The sequence below is a fragment of the Phyllobates terribilis genome, unplaced genomic scaffold (assembly GCF_046119375.1).
Source record: "Phyllobates terribilis strain yellow unplaced genomic scaffold, ASM4611937v1 Scaffold_3__8_contigs__length_932513732, whole genome shotgun sequence".
Classification (NCBI taxonomy): domain Eukaryota; kingdom Metazoa; phylum Chordata; class Amphibia; order Anura; family Dendrobatidae; genus Phyllobates; species Phyllobates terribilis.
Window position 1 is genome coordinate 673,170,571 of NW_027362763.1, and position 15,992 is coordinate 673,186,562.

Below are 15,992 nucleotides of genomic sequence, written 5' to 3' on the forward strand. Positions count from 1 at the left end.
GAACTGCAAAACCACACTTGTATTTCTCGGGCCTACACCAGACTATTTTCAACAGATATATTTGTGTCTGAACAATCAGGAGACACTATTTATTTTTTACGGCAAAAAATGCTAAAAGCAGGATAATAGAGATTTTTTTTACCGTGGAACAGCAAAACCACAGTTATAATTTACTGGTGTATACCAGACTTTTTTAAGTATATATATATTTGCGGCTAAACAGTGAGCGACACACTCAAACTGTTTTTTTTAGATACAAATGTACCAAAAGTGGATAATACAGAGGTTTGAACCGTGGAACTGCAAAACCACACTTGTATTTCTCGGGTCTACACCAGACTATTTTCAACAGATATATTTGTGTCTGAACAATCAGGAGACACTATTATTTATTTTTTACGGCCAAAAATTGCGAAAAGCAGGATAATACAGAGATTTGACCCGTGGAACTGAAAAACCACACTTGTATTTCTCGGGCCTACACCAGACTATTTTCAACAGATATATTTGTGTCTGAACAATCAGGAGACACTATTATTTATTTTTTACGGCCAAAAATTGCGAAAAGCAGGATAATACAGAGATTTGACCCGTGGAACTGAAAAACCACACTTGTATTTCTCGGGCCTACACCAGACTATTTTCAACAGATATATTTGTTTCTGAACAATCAGGAGACACTATTTATTTTTTACGGCAAAAAATGCTAAAAGCAGGATAATAGAGATTTTTTACCGTGCAACAGCAAAACCACAGTTATAATTTACTGATGTATACCAGACTTTTTAAAATATATATATATTTGCGGCTGAACAGTGAGCGACACACTCAAACTGGGTTTTTTTAGATACAAAAGGCACAAAACTGGATACTACAGAGATTTGAACCGTGGAACTGCAAAACCACACTTCTGTTTCTGTGGCCTATACCAGACTATTTTCAACAGATATATTTGTGTCTGAAAAATCAGAGACACACTTTTTTTTTTTGGGGGGGGGGGGGGGGGACACCATTAGGTTAATAAGACGGGTATTTGTACAGTGTGAAGGAGAAAAAAAAAAAGAGGATTTAGATGAAAAAAAATGATTTTTCCTGGCCCCCGAGACCTGCAGCTAAGTCGAGCAATTTCAGCAGCTGTAGCACACAGGACTGTAATGCAGCGTTTACTGGTGTAACCACTGCGTCTCCTATACAGCCTGCCTGCCTGATATCTGGGATGGATATTAGTCCTGAAAAGGACTGTTTGTTTGTTCTGGCAGCCTTTACAGACCCTACACTAACTATTTCGCAGTATAAATCTCTCCCTAGCTCAGCAGCGCTGTCCCTACACTGTCTAATCCGGAGCGACTGTGTCCAAGGCGGAGGCGCCCGGTTTTAAATACTCGAGGTGACGCTGTGCGGCCAGCCAATCACTGTAATGCCCACAACCAACATGGCTGCGGCATTACAGTGACTGGCTGGCAATCCCTGCATGTTCATTGGCTCTGTAAAGAGCACCAAACATGCAGGGCGGAGACCCGAGCTCCCGCCCGAGTAACCTGGAAATGCTCGTTGCTCGCTGAACATCCCGAGTAGCGTGATGCTCGGGCGAGTACTGAACAGTGTCGAGCATGCTCGCTCAGCACTAGTAAAGATTTTACATGCATTTTTTTCTGCAATTTTACCATCGTTTTTACAATTTGCAGCCGCTTTATTACACTTGTATTATTTATGTAGTGGACGGTGCAGATTTCTACTGCCCTAGATTGTACATTCTCATATTTACCATAGACAGGAAACATTGTTTCAATATATTCTTGAACCTAAAATGTAAAGTGATGCGGAATATGTTGGCTCTATAAAAATATTATTATTATTATGAAATGAAAAGCAAAAATTGAAAAAAAATAAAAATAAGGAACATATTTATAATATAAATTTGTATATTTACATTACAATATCGCCCTATGCTCTAACATGAGCAGACTTGTGCAGCAATCTCCTGTAGTATAGATAATATAATAATAATAATCTTTTTATTTATATAGCGCTAACATATTCCGCAGCGCTTTACAATTTCGACAAATATAGATGTAGGAAGCGCTGCGCTGACCTCACCGGTGCCACATGGTGATAGCGCCATTTATTAGCGGGGGGCTTATATTGTCGTAGCCTGCTTTACTGTACAACGCCAAAGGGATAAGATGTAACGCGGTGGATCTTGCTTTGACGTTTGCTACATCTGTTTCTCGCCCTCGCTCACAGCAGGACGCCGTAATTAGGGTTATTTGTGCAGCAAAACAAAGCAATTTCGGAAAAATTGTTGCAAAAATGCAACAAAATTTTGACATGTGCAAAGCATGTGATGAGCTAATGATACAGTATATATTTATATATGCTATATATATATATAAATATATTATATATATGTATATATATATATATAATGACATGTGTAATACACTGTAAAATCAATGGAGCGAGTAATATAATAAAATATCTATATATCCACCTGTCATGGTGGTGTCCGGCTGCCCTTCAGGTGCCCTCTGTGCCCTCCATGTCCAGCCTGCAGTGTGTACGTGGTGGGCGTAGCGTTCCCACATGGTGATATGGCAGATTAGGGGTCATTTGTGATATAAGTAAGAATGACTGTAAATGAGCATTACGCGCTTTACATTCCATGGCAGCTGCCGGATCAGATTTCAACTACTTACAACTTGTGACCAATTAAAAATAATGGCTGTAGGTAACTCAGTGTGTGGATCCAGTGTGCCCCCCACCCAAAACGTGAGTGACTCCAGCTCCAGTCCAGACCAGATTACAGAGATCTCACTTATCCCCTCCATGTGACTCCCCCTCTATACATTGACATAGAATGAGCCCCCTGGACTATATAAGGAGCTGTCCACCACCGAGGAGACAGAACAAGTCCTAGCCACTGCCAAGCTACAACATGGGACTGTCTGACAGCGAGAAGGCCGCCATCTCTTCCCTATGGGTGAAAATCGAACCAGAGGCCAGTAAGCTGGGGGCCGAATCCATGAGCAGGTAACTAACTTACTTAAAGGGCTGCCGTACCCCAGGACCATGGAGATGCCGAGGGGTCATCCTTCTTCATCACCTTACATTGCCTCCAATAGGGTGCAATTCGGAGGGCGGTGGGTGGTGAGGAAGAAGAGGTAGATTCTTTAGTGTCTCTTTGAGGGTCTCGAAAAGGTGGAGGGTAAACATTTTTTAGATATTTTCTGAAGGCGCCGAGTTATCTCACAATTTGACAAAAAAAAAGTCAAAGCTCTGAGATAATAAGGCAGAGTTTAATATAATACAGCAGAGTCTGATGTAACACAGAAGGTTGAGATAATAAGGCAGAGTATGATATAATACAGCGGGGTGAGCAGGGACAGAGTCTGACATAATACATAAGGATGAGATAGTAAGGGAAGGTCATATAGAATAACAGCAAGCTGGGATAATAAAGCAGAGACTATATAATACAGCAGGGTTAGATAATTATGCATAGTCTATATAATACATAAGGATGAGATAATAAGGCAGAGTCTATGAAATACATAAGGGTGAGATAATAAGGCAGAGTCTATATAACACAGCAGGGTGAGAGAATAAGGAAGAGTCTATTTAATAAAGCAGGGTGAGATAATAAGTCAGAGTCTATATAATACATAAGGATGAGATAATAAGACACCGTCTATATAATACATAAGGGTTAGATAATAAGGCACCGTCTATATAATACATAAGGATGAGATAATAAGGCACCGTCTATATAATACATAAGGGTGAGATAACAAGGCAGAGCCTATATAATACATAAGGATGAGATAGCAGCTTCTATATAATACAGCCAGTGGGATAATAAGGCAGATCCTATACAATACAGCAGGGTGAGATAATAAGTCAGAGTCTATATAATACAGCAGGGTGAGATAATAAGGCAGAATCTATATAATACATATGGGTGAGATAATAAGACCGAGTCTATATAATACAGCAGGGTGAGATAATAAGGCAGAGTCTATATAATACAGCAGGGTGAGATAATAAGGCAGAGTCTATATAATACAGCAGGGTGAGATAATAAGGCAGAGTCTATATAATACAGCAGGGTGAGATAATAAGGCAGAGCCTATATAATACATATGGGTGAGATAATAAGACCGAGTCTATATAATACAGCCGGGTGTGATAATAAGGCAGCGTCTATATAATACAGCCGGGTGAGATAATAAGGCAGAGACTATATTATACGGCAGGGTGAGATAATAAGGCAGAGTCAGATATAAATTATATAATACTATGGACTGAGATAATACAGCCGTTCTCAGTTCTTCCTAGTTCCCATTTCTGTATTTGTCGCTCACGGCCGCAGCTATTTCTCTGATTATTAACCCTTTCATGTGTACAGTGATTCCTTCCTTCTTTCTTCCTAGGCTTTTCCAGAACCACCCGGATGCCAAGTCTTTCTTCAGCCGCTTTGACCTGACTCCTGGTTCTCAGGATCTCTTAACCCACGGAGGAAAGATCTTCAATGCTCTCGGAGACGCCTCCAAAAATCTGGACAGTCTGTCCAAGTACCAAGACCTCCACACCAACAAGCTGAAGGTCACCGGGGGGCACATGAAGGTGAGGGGCATAATGCACCTTGTGATGGGGAATCTGACATTAGCTCGGGTTTTCCTATTCGGATAATCTTACAGAATTCATTGTTGTACTTAGTTGTAGCAATAAAAGTAAATATTCTATTGTAAAGTTCATTTCATTAAAATGTGTGTGAACTTCAGCAACAAATTATTGAATAGTTTCAGTGTAAAAATAATAATTAATCAACTTGGTGAATAGTATTCATTAAAAATCCTCTACCGTTTGGGGTACACAGCTCCTATGCAGATCTATGTGATTCCATAGTTACAGAGGGAATGAAGTGACAGATAACTGATGACTTTCACTTTATAAATGTTGCAAAATGTAATTGTGACCATACAGCGAACATGCAAAAAAGACAGAAAAAAGAGCGTTGTCACAATGTATCATATTGTTCAGCCTGTGACTTTCCAGCTTTTGCAAAACTAGCAGGATGCATGGAATAAGATAATCTATCAGTGCATGCTGGGAGTTGTAGTTCTGCAACAGATGGAAAGCTGTACCTTGGGGAATACTGACCTATATAAATGTCCACTGTGTTAAAGGGGAGATCCAAGGGATTCTTCAGCAACGTCCACATTAGAATGAGGGTCTCCGTAGAGCAAACCCCCTCTATTGCTGTGTTTCTAGTAGAGAGCGGTGCCAAAGGGTTTGGACTCTGGAAGTTAGTGGTGGTCCTAGATCACAGGCTGCACCAATGTTTCCCATGTGTATAGGAAGATCATGTAAGTGGATTTAATCGCTGTTTTAATTTTTATTTAATAAATCAATAATTCACATGAAACTTTGTAATAGATCTTATCAGGGAAATCTGCTTCTTTCTCCTCCTGGACGGATCATCCACTCTCAATTCACAGGTAAAATCTGTATTTAGATAAAACAAACTTTCCCTTTACGGAGACAGGAGATGACAGTTGGTGCTTTTAATATTCTATGAAGGAGGGAGGAGCTGGAGGAACGCACTGAAGATGCAAAGTTCTACTAAATGACAATTCCAGCTCTCCAAAGAATTTTATAAGCACCAACTGTCATCTCATATATTAGTAATGGGAAAGGCTGTAATCACTGAAGAAAGACTTTTGAGAATGAAAGATCAGTCCTGGAGGAGAAAGAAGCAGATCGCTCTGGTAAGATCTGTTACAGAGTTTCTTATTTTCATGAGTATTATTGATTTCTGAAATAAAAATTAATCCAACGGATCCCTCTTTATATCCTCATGCTCATGGTGGTATTAGGCTGGGGCTAAACGGTGACTTTTCCTGCAAAACAAAGATCAATCTGTGTCGCTGCAAGATGGCAGCGTAATGCAGGACAATGTATCAGTGCAAGCCCCCTGATTGCATCAATGTCTATTCCCCTGATTGTATCAATGCCTGACCCCCTGATTGCATCAATGTCTGACCCCCTCATTGTATCAATGTGTGACCCCCTGATTGCATCAATGTCTATCCCCCTGATTGTATCAATGTCTAAGCCCCTGATTGCATCAATGTCTGACCCCCTGATTGCATCAATGTCTATTCCCCTGATTGTATCAATGCCTGACCCCCTGATTGCATCAATGTCTGACCCCCTCATTGTATCAATGTGTGACCCCCTGATTGCATCAATGTCTATCCCCCTGATTGTATCAATGTCTAAGCCCCTGATTGCATCAATGTCTGACCCCGATTGCATCAATGTCTGACCCCCTGATTGCATCAATGTCTGACCCCCAGATTGCATCAATGTCTGACCCCCAGATTGTATCAATGTCTAAGCCCCTGATTGCATCAATGTCTGACACCCTGATTGTATCAATGTCTGACCCCCTGATTGCATCAATGTCTGACCCCCAGATTGCATCAATGCCTGACCCCCTGATTGTATCAATGTCTGACCCCCTGATTGTATCAATGTCTGACCCCCTGATTGCATCAATGTCTGACCCCCAGATTGTATCAATGTCTGACCCCCTGATTGTATCAATGTCTATCCCCTGATTGTATCAATGTCTATCCCCTGATTGTATCAATGTCTGACCCCTATTGTATCAGTGCTAACCCCTGATCTGCTTCCTTCCAGCTCCTCGCGGTCGCCATCCAGGAGGTTCTCGCCTCTCACTATCCCGGAGACTTCAACCAAGCCGCCTGGGAAAAGTTCCTTAGCGAAGTTTCTGGAGTGATGGTCACCAGCTAATCCCTGAAGACCAGGCTGCGATATTGGTCCAAGTCACGACGTCTTCTGTCCGAGCCTTAGATTCTCCATCTTGACCTCCCCCCACCCACAGAGTAACCTGCCATGAACTTACCTCTTACGTCCTTCTGTTAGAGACTCCTGAGCCGTAATAACGAAGGGTTAATTATTAATGTAGTTTGTTTTTTTGCTGAAAAATAAAATTACATTGCAAATGTAGCCGAGGACGAGAAGTTTTTGAGAATTGCGGTTGGGCTGATGACAAATACTGCTCGGCCAAGACCTTTGTTATATGCATTGATCACGGATGATGAGGAGTCTGGTAGGACGTCTTTACAAAGGTCGTCTCCAACCTGTGGTTCTGCAGCTTTTGCAAAACTACAAATCCCAGCATGCCCCAACCAAAATTAGCACTTGTTTTTGAGAATTGTGGTGGGGCTGGGGGTGACAATATTGCTACGTCCAAGACCTTTGTTATACAGTACGCATTTATCATGGACGGTGAGGAGTCTCTGAAGAGAGAGCTGGTAGGACATCTTTACAACAGTCGTCTCCAACCTGAGGTTCTGCAGCTTTTGCAAAACTACAAACGCCAGCATGCCCCGACAGCTGTGAGTAGTGATTTTGCAAAAGCTGTAGGATCATGGGTTAGAGAGGCTGCTGCAGAGCAATGCTTCCTGGGAAATGTATGCAAATGAGCTCCTAACTGAGAAGAAAGTCTAGTGCCATCTAGTGGCTGGAGGCATAAAGGCATTAGATCTAATGACTGAGATGTATGGGGACATAACGCAGACTGAACCTTTACATGTGGAGACATTTTTCCTGTTTCATATGGGCAGAATATGGAGGTGGAGCAGCATAGTGCAGCGCTGCAGACGATCATCATACATGATCATACATACACACTCTCCTCTTTGGCTAATGGAGGGCGATGTTACTTTATTTGCAAGCTTTATCTAGGACACGATTCATTATGGCACTTGCCCCCTTTTTTTTTGTGTTTTTTGCTTTGCATTGAATTCTTTTAATGAGCTCATTTTTTAATTCTATTCTGTATGTGTGCCCCAGCGCCGGCATGGTTTTATTTTTCCCAGATGATTCATCAATTGTGACTTTTTAAAAAACCTGCAAAATTTTTGCACCAAATCCCCCCCCTGTCTCCCACCTGAAGTGAAATTTTGCATCATTTTAGCTGATGATTCAGGTTCATGCAATAAAAAAAAAAAAGGCAAACATAGAAATACTTGAGTTTGCGTGAATTTCATGAACCACATGCGCCATTTCGAAGAATTTGATGCAAAACATCAAGGAGTCCTGCAAGACCTAACGACCTAAAAATAATGAATCGGCCCATGATGTTCTCCAACGATCCTGAGATCAAGGTTCTGCAGCCCCATCCTGGATGAAGTGGAGGTGCCCATGCTCATACTTCATTCCAATTGTGACCTGACATCTGAAGTTTTACAGCCCAGTCCTAATCCAAGCGGGGGCAGCGCATGTGCACCTCTGCTCCATTCAGGAAGGGGCGGCAGAGCCCTGTTCACAACAGTCCCAGAAAATTCCCCTATGGATAGAAAGATAAGAAGAAGATCTGTCCAGGGATGATGTTAATAATAAAAATCCATTTCTCTATATTAAATAAGATTTAAAAGGCAATCTCTGAGATCATGGCTAAGACCTAAAGAGTCGAAACGCGTCGATCTGGTTCCCTCTGGAGGGTGCATGGTAGATACTTTTGTTTGTATCCACTGGATTGCTTTTTAAATCTTATTTAATGAAGAAAAATGGATTTTATTATTAACATCATTGCTGGACAGATCTTCTTTTCTTGCTGTGCAAATGCTCGACCCGTACCAGGGCGGCTCCATGTGATGACTTTCCAAGAAGGACAAAGTCTTTCCCCCACCTTGTGTGACATTATCGCCGGCCGAGCACAATTTGAAAAGGAAAAAAGAAAAAAAAAAAAAAGACTGACACTTTGTGTTTTTATTCCCCTCTGTATGTTTTTGGGCATGGACTTTTTTTTTTCCTTTCTCCCTTTGGTATGGGTACTGTTGCAGAGCTCGCAGAGCAGTTCCGCTGTCTGTCCCTGGAGGTGAATGATCTCTGCTGTGAGGTTCAACAGCAGCATCAGCGGTTACAGGCCGCCAATGTGGGGGTCTCTGCAGTTATGCCTGTCCAGCCTGAACCTGAGGTTGCCCTCCCGGACAGGTTTGCAGGAGGTAGAGACAGGTCTTTTGAGTTTAAGGAGGCCTGCAAATTGCATTTTAAACTTCGTCCCTACTCCTCCGGTAATGAGGAACAACGGGTTGGTATTGTGATCTCTACTGCATTGAGATCCTCAGTTGTAGGAGTTTTCTTTAATGCAGGACTCGGTTTGTCTGCAGTCTGTGGAGGGGTTTTTCGGGGCTCTGGCCCTCATCTGTGATGACCCTGACCGAGTCGCCTTGGCTGAGTCTAGGGTACGTCGCCTTCAGCAGGGGAATCGGGCAGTGGAGACGTGCAGTTTGGAATTCTGTAGATGGCGACGGATTCCAAGTGGAATGACTCAGCCCTTAGAAGTCAATTTTGTGAGGGGCTAACGGAAAGGTTGAAAGATGCCTTGGCTGTATATGAAACCCCTCAGTCCTTGGAGGCTACCATGTCTTTGGCCATACGTCTTCTTGATAGGCGCCTTTGGGATAGACGGGTGAGACCACCTTCTCCAGGGCCTTCTTGTCGGGGTTGTATACCTCTGCCGGGGGAGCGGTCTGGGGGTGAGCCAGTACTGGGGGAGGTGGAGGAACCCATGCAGTTAGGCGGTGTCTCTACATCATACATGTGTTGGGACCTGTCCTTCAATTCCTAAACAAAATGAGCCTCGATTAACTCTTGGCAGTCTGGAGTTGGATAAACAAGGGATGCATTTGTTACCAACCTGCAGTTCCCGCTTTGTCCTGTCAGCAGAGGTGGTGCTAGAGAGCAAAACCGAGAAAATTTCTGTGTTTGTTGACAGTGGAGCTGGAGTCAGCATGGTTGATGCTGAGTCTGTGAAAACTCATAGTCTTGCTTGCTGTGCTTTAGATGAACCTATTCCCATCTTTGACATTGACTCGGCGCCACTTGCACAGAAAGCATTTACTCAGATTGTACATAATGAAAAACTGGGGGTGGGGTCAGTTCATTGTGAAATAATCCCTTGCTATATCCTGGACAATCTTCCCACACTGATTGTTTTGGGTTTTCCTTGGCTTGTTAAACATAATCTTTTATTGGATTGGCAAGCCGGGGAGATTATTGAATGGGGAGATTACTGGCATGAGAACTGTCTGGATGTTTCCATTGCTGCTGTCTCTACGGAAATTTTACCTGCTTTTCTGTCTGGTTTTGAGGATGTTTTCTGAGAGGGGGTGTCAGGATTTGCCTCCTCATCGTGCTTATGACTGTCCTATTAACCTGACCCCCGGAGCTAAACTACCCAAGTCCAGACTGTATAATCTTTCTGGCCCTGAGAGACAAGCCATGAAGGATTTCATTGCGGAAAGTCTGGAGAAGGGACATATCAGACCCTCCTCTTCGCCTATGGCGGCAGGGTTCTTATTTGTGAAGAAAAAAGATGGCGGTCTTCGTCCCTGTTTAGATTTCCGGGAATTAAATCAAATTACCATCTTTGATCCATACCCTCTTCCTCTGATTCCTGATTTGTTCAGCCAGGTTGTGGGAGCTAAGGTATTCTCCAAGTTGAATTTAAGGGGAGCCTACAATCTGGTTAGACTCAGAGAAGGGGACGAATGGAAGACAGCGTTCAATACCCCGGAAGGACATTTCGAGAGTCTGGTTATGCCTTTTCGTTTGACCAATGCACCTGCGGTATTCCAGCATTTCATAAATTATATTTACCATCATTTGATGGACAGGTTTGTGGTGGTCTATCTGGACGATATTTTGGTTTACTCACCTGATTTTCGGGCATGTTAAGCAGGTGTTCCAGATATTAAGGGATAACAAACTCTATGCCAAACTAGAGAAATGTGTTTTCACAGTCCAGGAGATGCAGTTTTTGGGGTACTTGTTGTCATCTTTGGGTTTTCGGATGGATCCAGAGAAGATCAGTGCAGTTCTTGACTGGGACCGTCCCGAGAACCTTAGGGCTCTACAATTCTTTCTGAGCTTTACTAATTTTTACCGGAAATTCATCCAAAATTACTCTGTTATTGTGAAACCCCCTTACTGACATGACTAAGAAGGGGTCTGATTTTTCCAAATGGTCGGATACTTCCCTCCAGGCTTTTTCTTCCTTAAAGAATCATTTTGCCACTGCACCTATACTCAGTCAACCCGATGTTTCCCAAACCTTTATTGTGGAGGTTGATGCGTCAGATGTCGGGGTTGGCGCTGTGTTGTCTCAGGGTTCCTCACCTGGTAAATGGTGTCCATGCACCTTCTTTTCTAAAACATTGTCTTCGGCTGAGAGAAATTATGACGTGGGTAATAGGGAACTTTTGGTGATCAAATTGGCATTCGAAGAATGGCGACATTGGTTGGAGGGGGCTGTCCATCCTATTACTGTTATTACTGACCATAAGAATCTGTCATATCTCCATTCAGCTAAACGTCTCAACCCTAGGCAAGCCAGATGGTCCCTCTTTTTTACTAGGTTCAATTTTGTTGTCACTTTTCGTCCAAGGATCAAAAGTGTCAAGGCTGATACTTTGTCCCGCAGCTTCCCTGGTGGTGGTGACCATGAGAACCCTTCCCCGCTATTACAGAAAGGGGTAGTCATTTCCGCATTGTAGCCTGTACTGGAGGGTGAGGTGTTGGAGGCTCAGGGGGACTCTCCTGCCTCCTGCCCTTCAGGAAGGTTATTTGCACCATCTAATCTGCGCCGCAAAGTAATTAAGGAACATCATAACTCTGTGCTTGCCGGGCATCCAGGTGGTAAGGCAACCGCGGACCTCCTCTCTCGTTGTTTTTGGTGGCCGGGGTTGCATCAGGATGTGATTGAACACGTAGCTGGTTGTAGTATTTGCGCGCGTTCTAATGTTTCGCATTCCCGTCCGTCTGGTACTATTTTTCTGCTACCTATCCCTAGTAGGCCATGGACACACTTGTCCATGGATTTTATTACTGACCTACCGGTTTCTGCAGGCAAAATGGTGGTTTTGGTGGTAGTAGATAGGTTCAGTAAAATGGTTCATTTCGTCGCATTACCTGCACTTCCAAATGCCAAGACACTTGCTCAGGTGTTCATAAATGAGATTGTGAAGCTTCACAGGGTTCCCTCCAAAGTGGTGTCAAATCTGGGCACCCAGTTTGTTTCCAAGTTCTGGAAGGCATTCTGTTCTCGACTGGGGGTGCAGCTGTCCTTCTCCTCTGCCTTCCACCCTCAGTTGAATGGTCAGACCGAGCGTGGCAATCAGAATTTGGAGACCTACCTCAGGTGTTTCGTCTCCGAAAATCAGGAGGATTGGGCATCCTACTTACTGCTCGCAGAATTTTCCATTAATAATCATCGTCAAGGATCCACTGACAGGTCACCGTTCTTCGGTGCATACGGTTATCACCCACAGTTTGGTACCTTTACTGCGGGAGAGGCTTCTGAAGTTCCTGAAGAGGAACGGTTAGCTTCGTCGGTCTCCTCGGTATGGCAGGGTGTTCTGAGTAATTTAAAGATCATGGGAGACAGGTATAAACGTATGGGTGACAGAAAACGCTTGCAGGTCCGGACCTGAATGTGAATGACTTTGTGTTGTAGTCTACCAGGAATATAAGATTGAAAGTTCCTTCTTGGAAGCTGGGACTTAGATTTATTGGTCCCTATAAAATAATTAAAATAACCGCCGTCATTAACCCAGCAGCGTTTCTTCTTGAACTTCCTCAGGCCCTTAAGGTCCACAACATGTTCCACAGGTCCTTACGCAAAAAGTATGTCGAGCCTCTTGAGTCCTCACCTCTACCACCGCCCCCAGTAATGGTTGATGGTAATCTGGAGGTCCAGATTTCGAGCATTGTAGATTCTCGTCTCCAACGTCGTCTTCTACAATACTTGGTGCACTGGAAAGGCTATGGTACAGAGGAGAGGATGTGGGTTTCAGCATCAGAGGTGAATGCTCCCAGGTTGGTTCGCTCATTTCACATTTCTTTTCCTGAGAAACCCGGTCCTGAGTATCCGGAGGCCACTCGTAGAGGGGGGGGGCGGTTACTGTCACGGGTGACAGACAGTCGCCCTGCAGTTGGTTGCAGGAGATCTCTACGTTTGGCATTACAGACATCTTCCTAGAGGCTGTCTCTAGGACCCAGCAGTTACCTCCCTCTGGCTAATTAACACCCTGCCTGGGTGTATAAATTCCTGTTGTGTTTCTGAGGGAGGTGCCAGCGATATTCATTACTACAGTACTTGTGAAAGCTTTTGCAAGAGCAGTACTTTTTCCTCTCTGGAGCAAATGGACGTGTGTGCATTTGTCTGGAGTTCGTCTAAAGCTAAGCAATTTCCCCCTGTTTGTCCACCCCTGTTGTCTATAGTGTTTAGTGGAGATCGACTAGTGCTCATCTCCTGCCTTCCCTAGCCTTAGCCATATGCCAGGGAAAGACAGGGTGAGGCACGCGTGCGGCGATTTGTGAAGAGCCAATACAGGGACGTTAGGGGAGACAGGGTGACGCTAGATCAACCTAGGGAAAGGTCTCCACTTTCCCCCTTTCCCTAGAGTCTGGGTTCCCTTTCCCTCTTCCCTTTGTGTTGCACTAAGAATTTCCCACACCTTGCGTGACAGGTTGATTGCTTTGTGTTTCAGATATGGACAGACCTATGCAGAATAGATCAGATCACATCCCACCATAACCAATGAGTTATAAAGTGTCTCATGCCCCCACTAAGGGGCTATTCCCAGCTTCATATATAGTATTGTTAGATAGCACAAGAACTTTTGCAATTTACTGATTAAAAGTTTTCAGCTGTTCTCTCTACACTTTTTTACAGCTCGTTGCCTTGGAGACCGACCATCTCTGCTAGACAGAACATGCGCACAGTGCTTACAAGCTTGTCCAGTATCTCTAGAGCTCACCTTTATCTCTGATTCCTGGTGCTTACAGGCTAGACAGCAGCGATTGTCAGGCTCATAGGCAATATAAAAAAGTATTAATTTCTCGACACTTCTTTGTAGCTCATTGCCTAGGAGACCGGCCACCAAGGCCATTTAGCTTGTAAGCAATGTTCAGAAGTTAGCCAGGATTAGGAGGTACAAAAAAACTGAATAAAGCAGCACAAATCACTGGCTATATTTTGACCCGCAAATCACCAGGTCATAAAATAATAATAGTGTGCTTACTATATGGACCAGTTTGGAATGGCAGACCATTCGGTAAGACACATAGCATAAAGAGAACAACCGAATGATAGGTCCAAAGAGACAAAGTAATTTCTATAAACAACCTTTATTGAAAAGTGATAGATAAGTGGCACTACATGCACAAGCATGACCGCACTCAATTGCCAAACATAGTATACAAAGAAGTGTACAAATGAAAAAAGTTTATATTTTATATATCATTGTTATTACTAATGCACTTTTGTACTGCAATCACATGCTGGTCTAAGTGTCAAAAAAATGTAAAACAGAAGAACCACATGTCAGTAACAGATAGATAGCCAAAATAGTTAAAATATTCATATGTAGGTAGCAGATATATAACCCAAATAATTAGTCAAAAGTAGATATTTAAATAGCCAAGGCATACGATACACCTATATTATAGTTAATAAGGTGATCAATTGTTCATGTGTCTCGCATACCTGGGCATGAGTACCCATATGGAATCCATGGCAAACTATCTTATAGAGACAACGGTTCTATACCTGCATCAATAGTCCAGCTGACTGGTTGGCATGGTGCGGCGCAGCCCCGACGCGCGTTTCAGACACACGTCCTTCGTCAGGGGTTCCCCGCAGCCTACTCTCAACATTGTCCCTTGCTGGTGCTGATCGCGGTGCCGGCAGGGGACAATGATGGGGGCAGCGTTCAGTGCCTGGCGCTTGGGAAGAGCGCTAACTTTATCGCTGAATCCAGAGCGCTGGTTCGTGTGCTCCTGATGCGGCACACAGACTGTTTTTTCCAGTTCCAGAAATATCAGGACGTGTAAAAGAGGCCTTATATAGGTAGTAATGGCTGATGGTCAGGTCTTGGGACCCCACACCTGGGATGTTTGGATGATCCGGCATGTCTGACATCTCCTAGGACTGGAGTCTTCTCAATGAACAAATCCAAACTCAGGACTGATTCATTATTGCATTTTCATCTTTGTTTTCTGTAATTTATGGTGTTTTCCACCGGATTTTCATTTGCACTCGCTCAGTATTTTACATCAGTATTTGTAAGTCAAAACCAGGAGTGGAACAATCAGAGGAAAAGTATAATAGAAACTCGTCACCGCTTCTGCATTTATCACCCACTCCTGGTTTTGGCTTCTAAATACTGATGTAAAATACTGACCAATTACTGAACGTGTGAACGTGACCTTAGACTACGTTCTCACAATCGGTTTTTGACGCTGCGTATTTTTGAAAACATGCAACTAACCAATATCACTTCAATGGTGCAGAAAATCTGCAACATCAAAAACTCACCAAAAAGCTCATTGCCTAAATTTGCGCCTTTTTTGTGCTGTGTGCACCGTGAGTTTTTGATGCTGTGTATTTTCGCTGTGCACAAATAGGCAGCGTCAAACAGCTCCAGCAAAGCAGAACGTCTGCAGGTAAAAACTGTACATGCCCTATTATTGCGTTTCCAAATGTATGTAATCCGAGAATCACTGTATCAATAAAGTTTTGTCAAAGCCAAATACCAGGAAGCATCAAAACCAAGGCAGCTATATTTAAAGCAAGACACCAAAAAGAAACAACGCAGCGTCAAAAATGCAATTAAAACGCATTAAAAATCCAATCAAAAAACGCATTTGACCTAATTTACATAATAAATACGGAAATGACCTAAGACCGGGGTCGCACCACTGTTTTTCTGGCATCCGATTATGTTAATCACAGTCCGATCAGAGTTTGGTCCGATTTTCTCAGAGGTGGAAAAAAAAAAAAAAAAAGTTTCTTTATCTTCACCATTCTGTCAGCCCGTGAAAATCATACTGCACTCAGATGCCATCCGAGTGCAGTCCGATGTTTTCCACACACCCATAGACATGAATGGAAA

General features: G+C 43.2%; 1 protein-coding gene across 1 annotated transcript; it reads left to right on the top strand.

The window, feature by feature from the left end:
• The first annotated feature begins 2,857 nt into the window (after positions 1–2,857).
• Positions 2,858–6,819, top strand: LOC141258271 (hemoglobin heart muscle subunit alpha-type-like). The gene is given in 3 exon segments (XM_073673291.1): positions 2,858–3,030; positions 4,431–4,623; positions 6,706–6,819. Coding segments are annotated over 3 exon segments (480 nt in total).
• Positions 6,820–15,992: the final 9,173 nt, after the last annotated feature.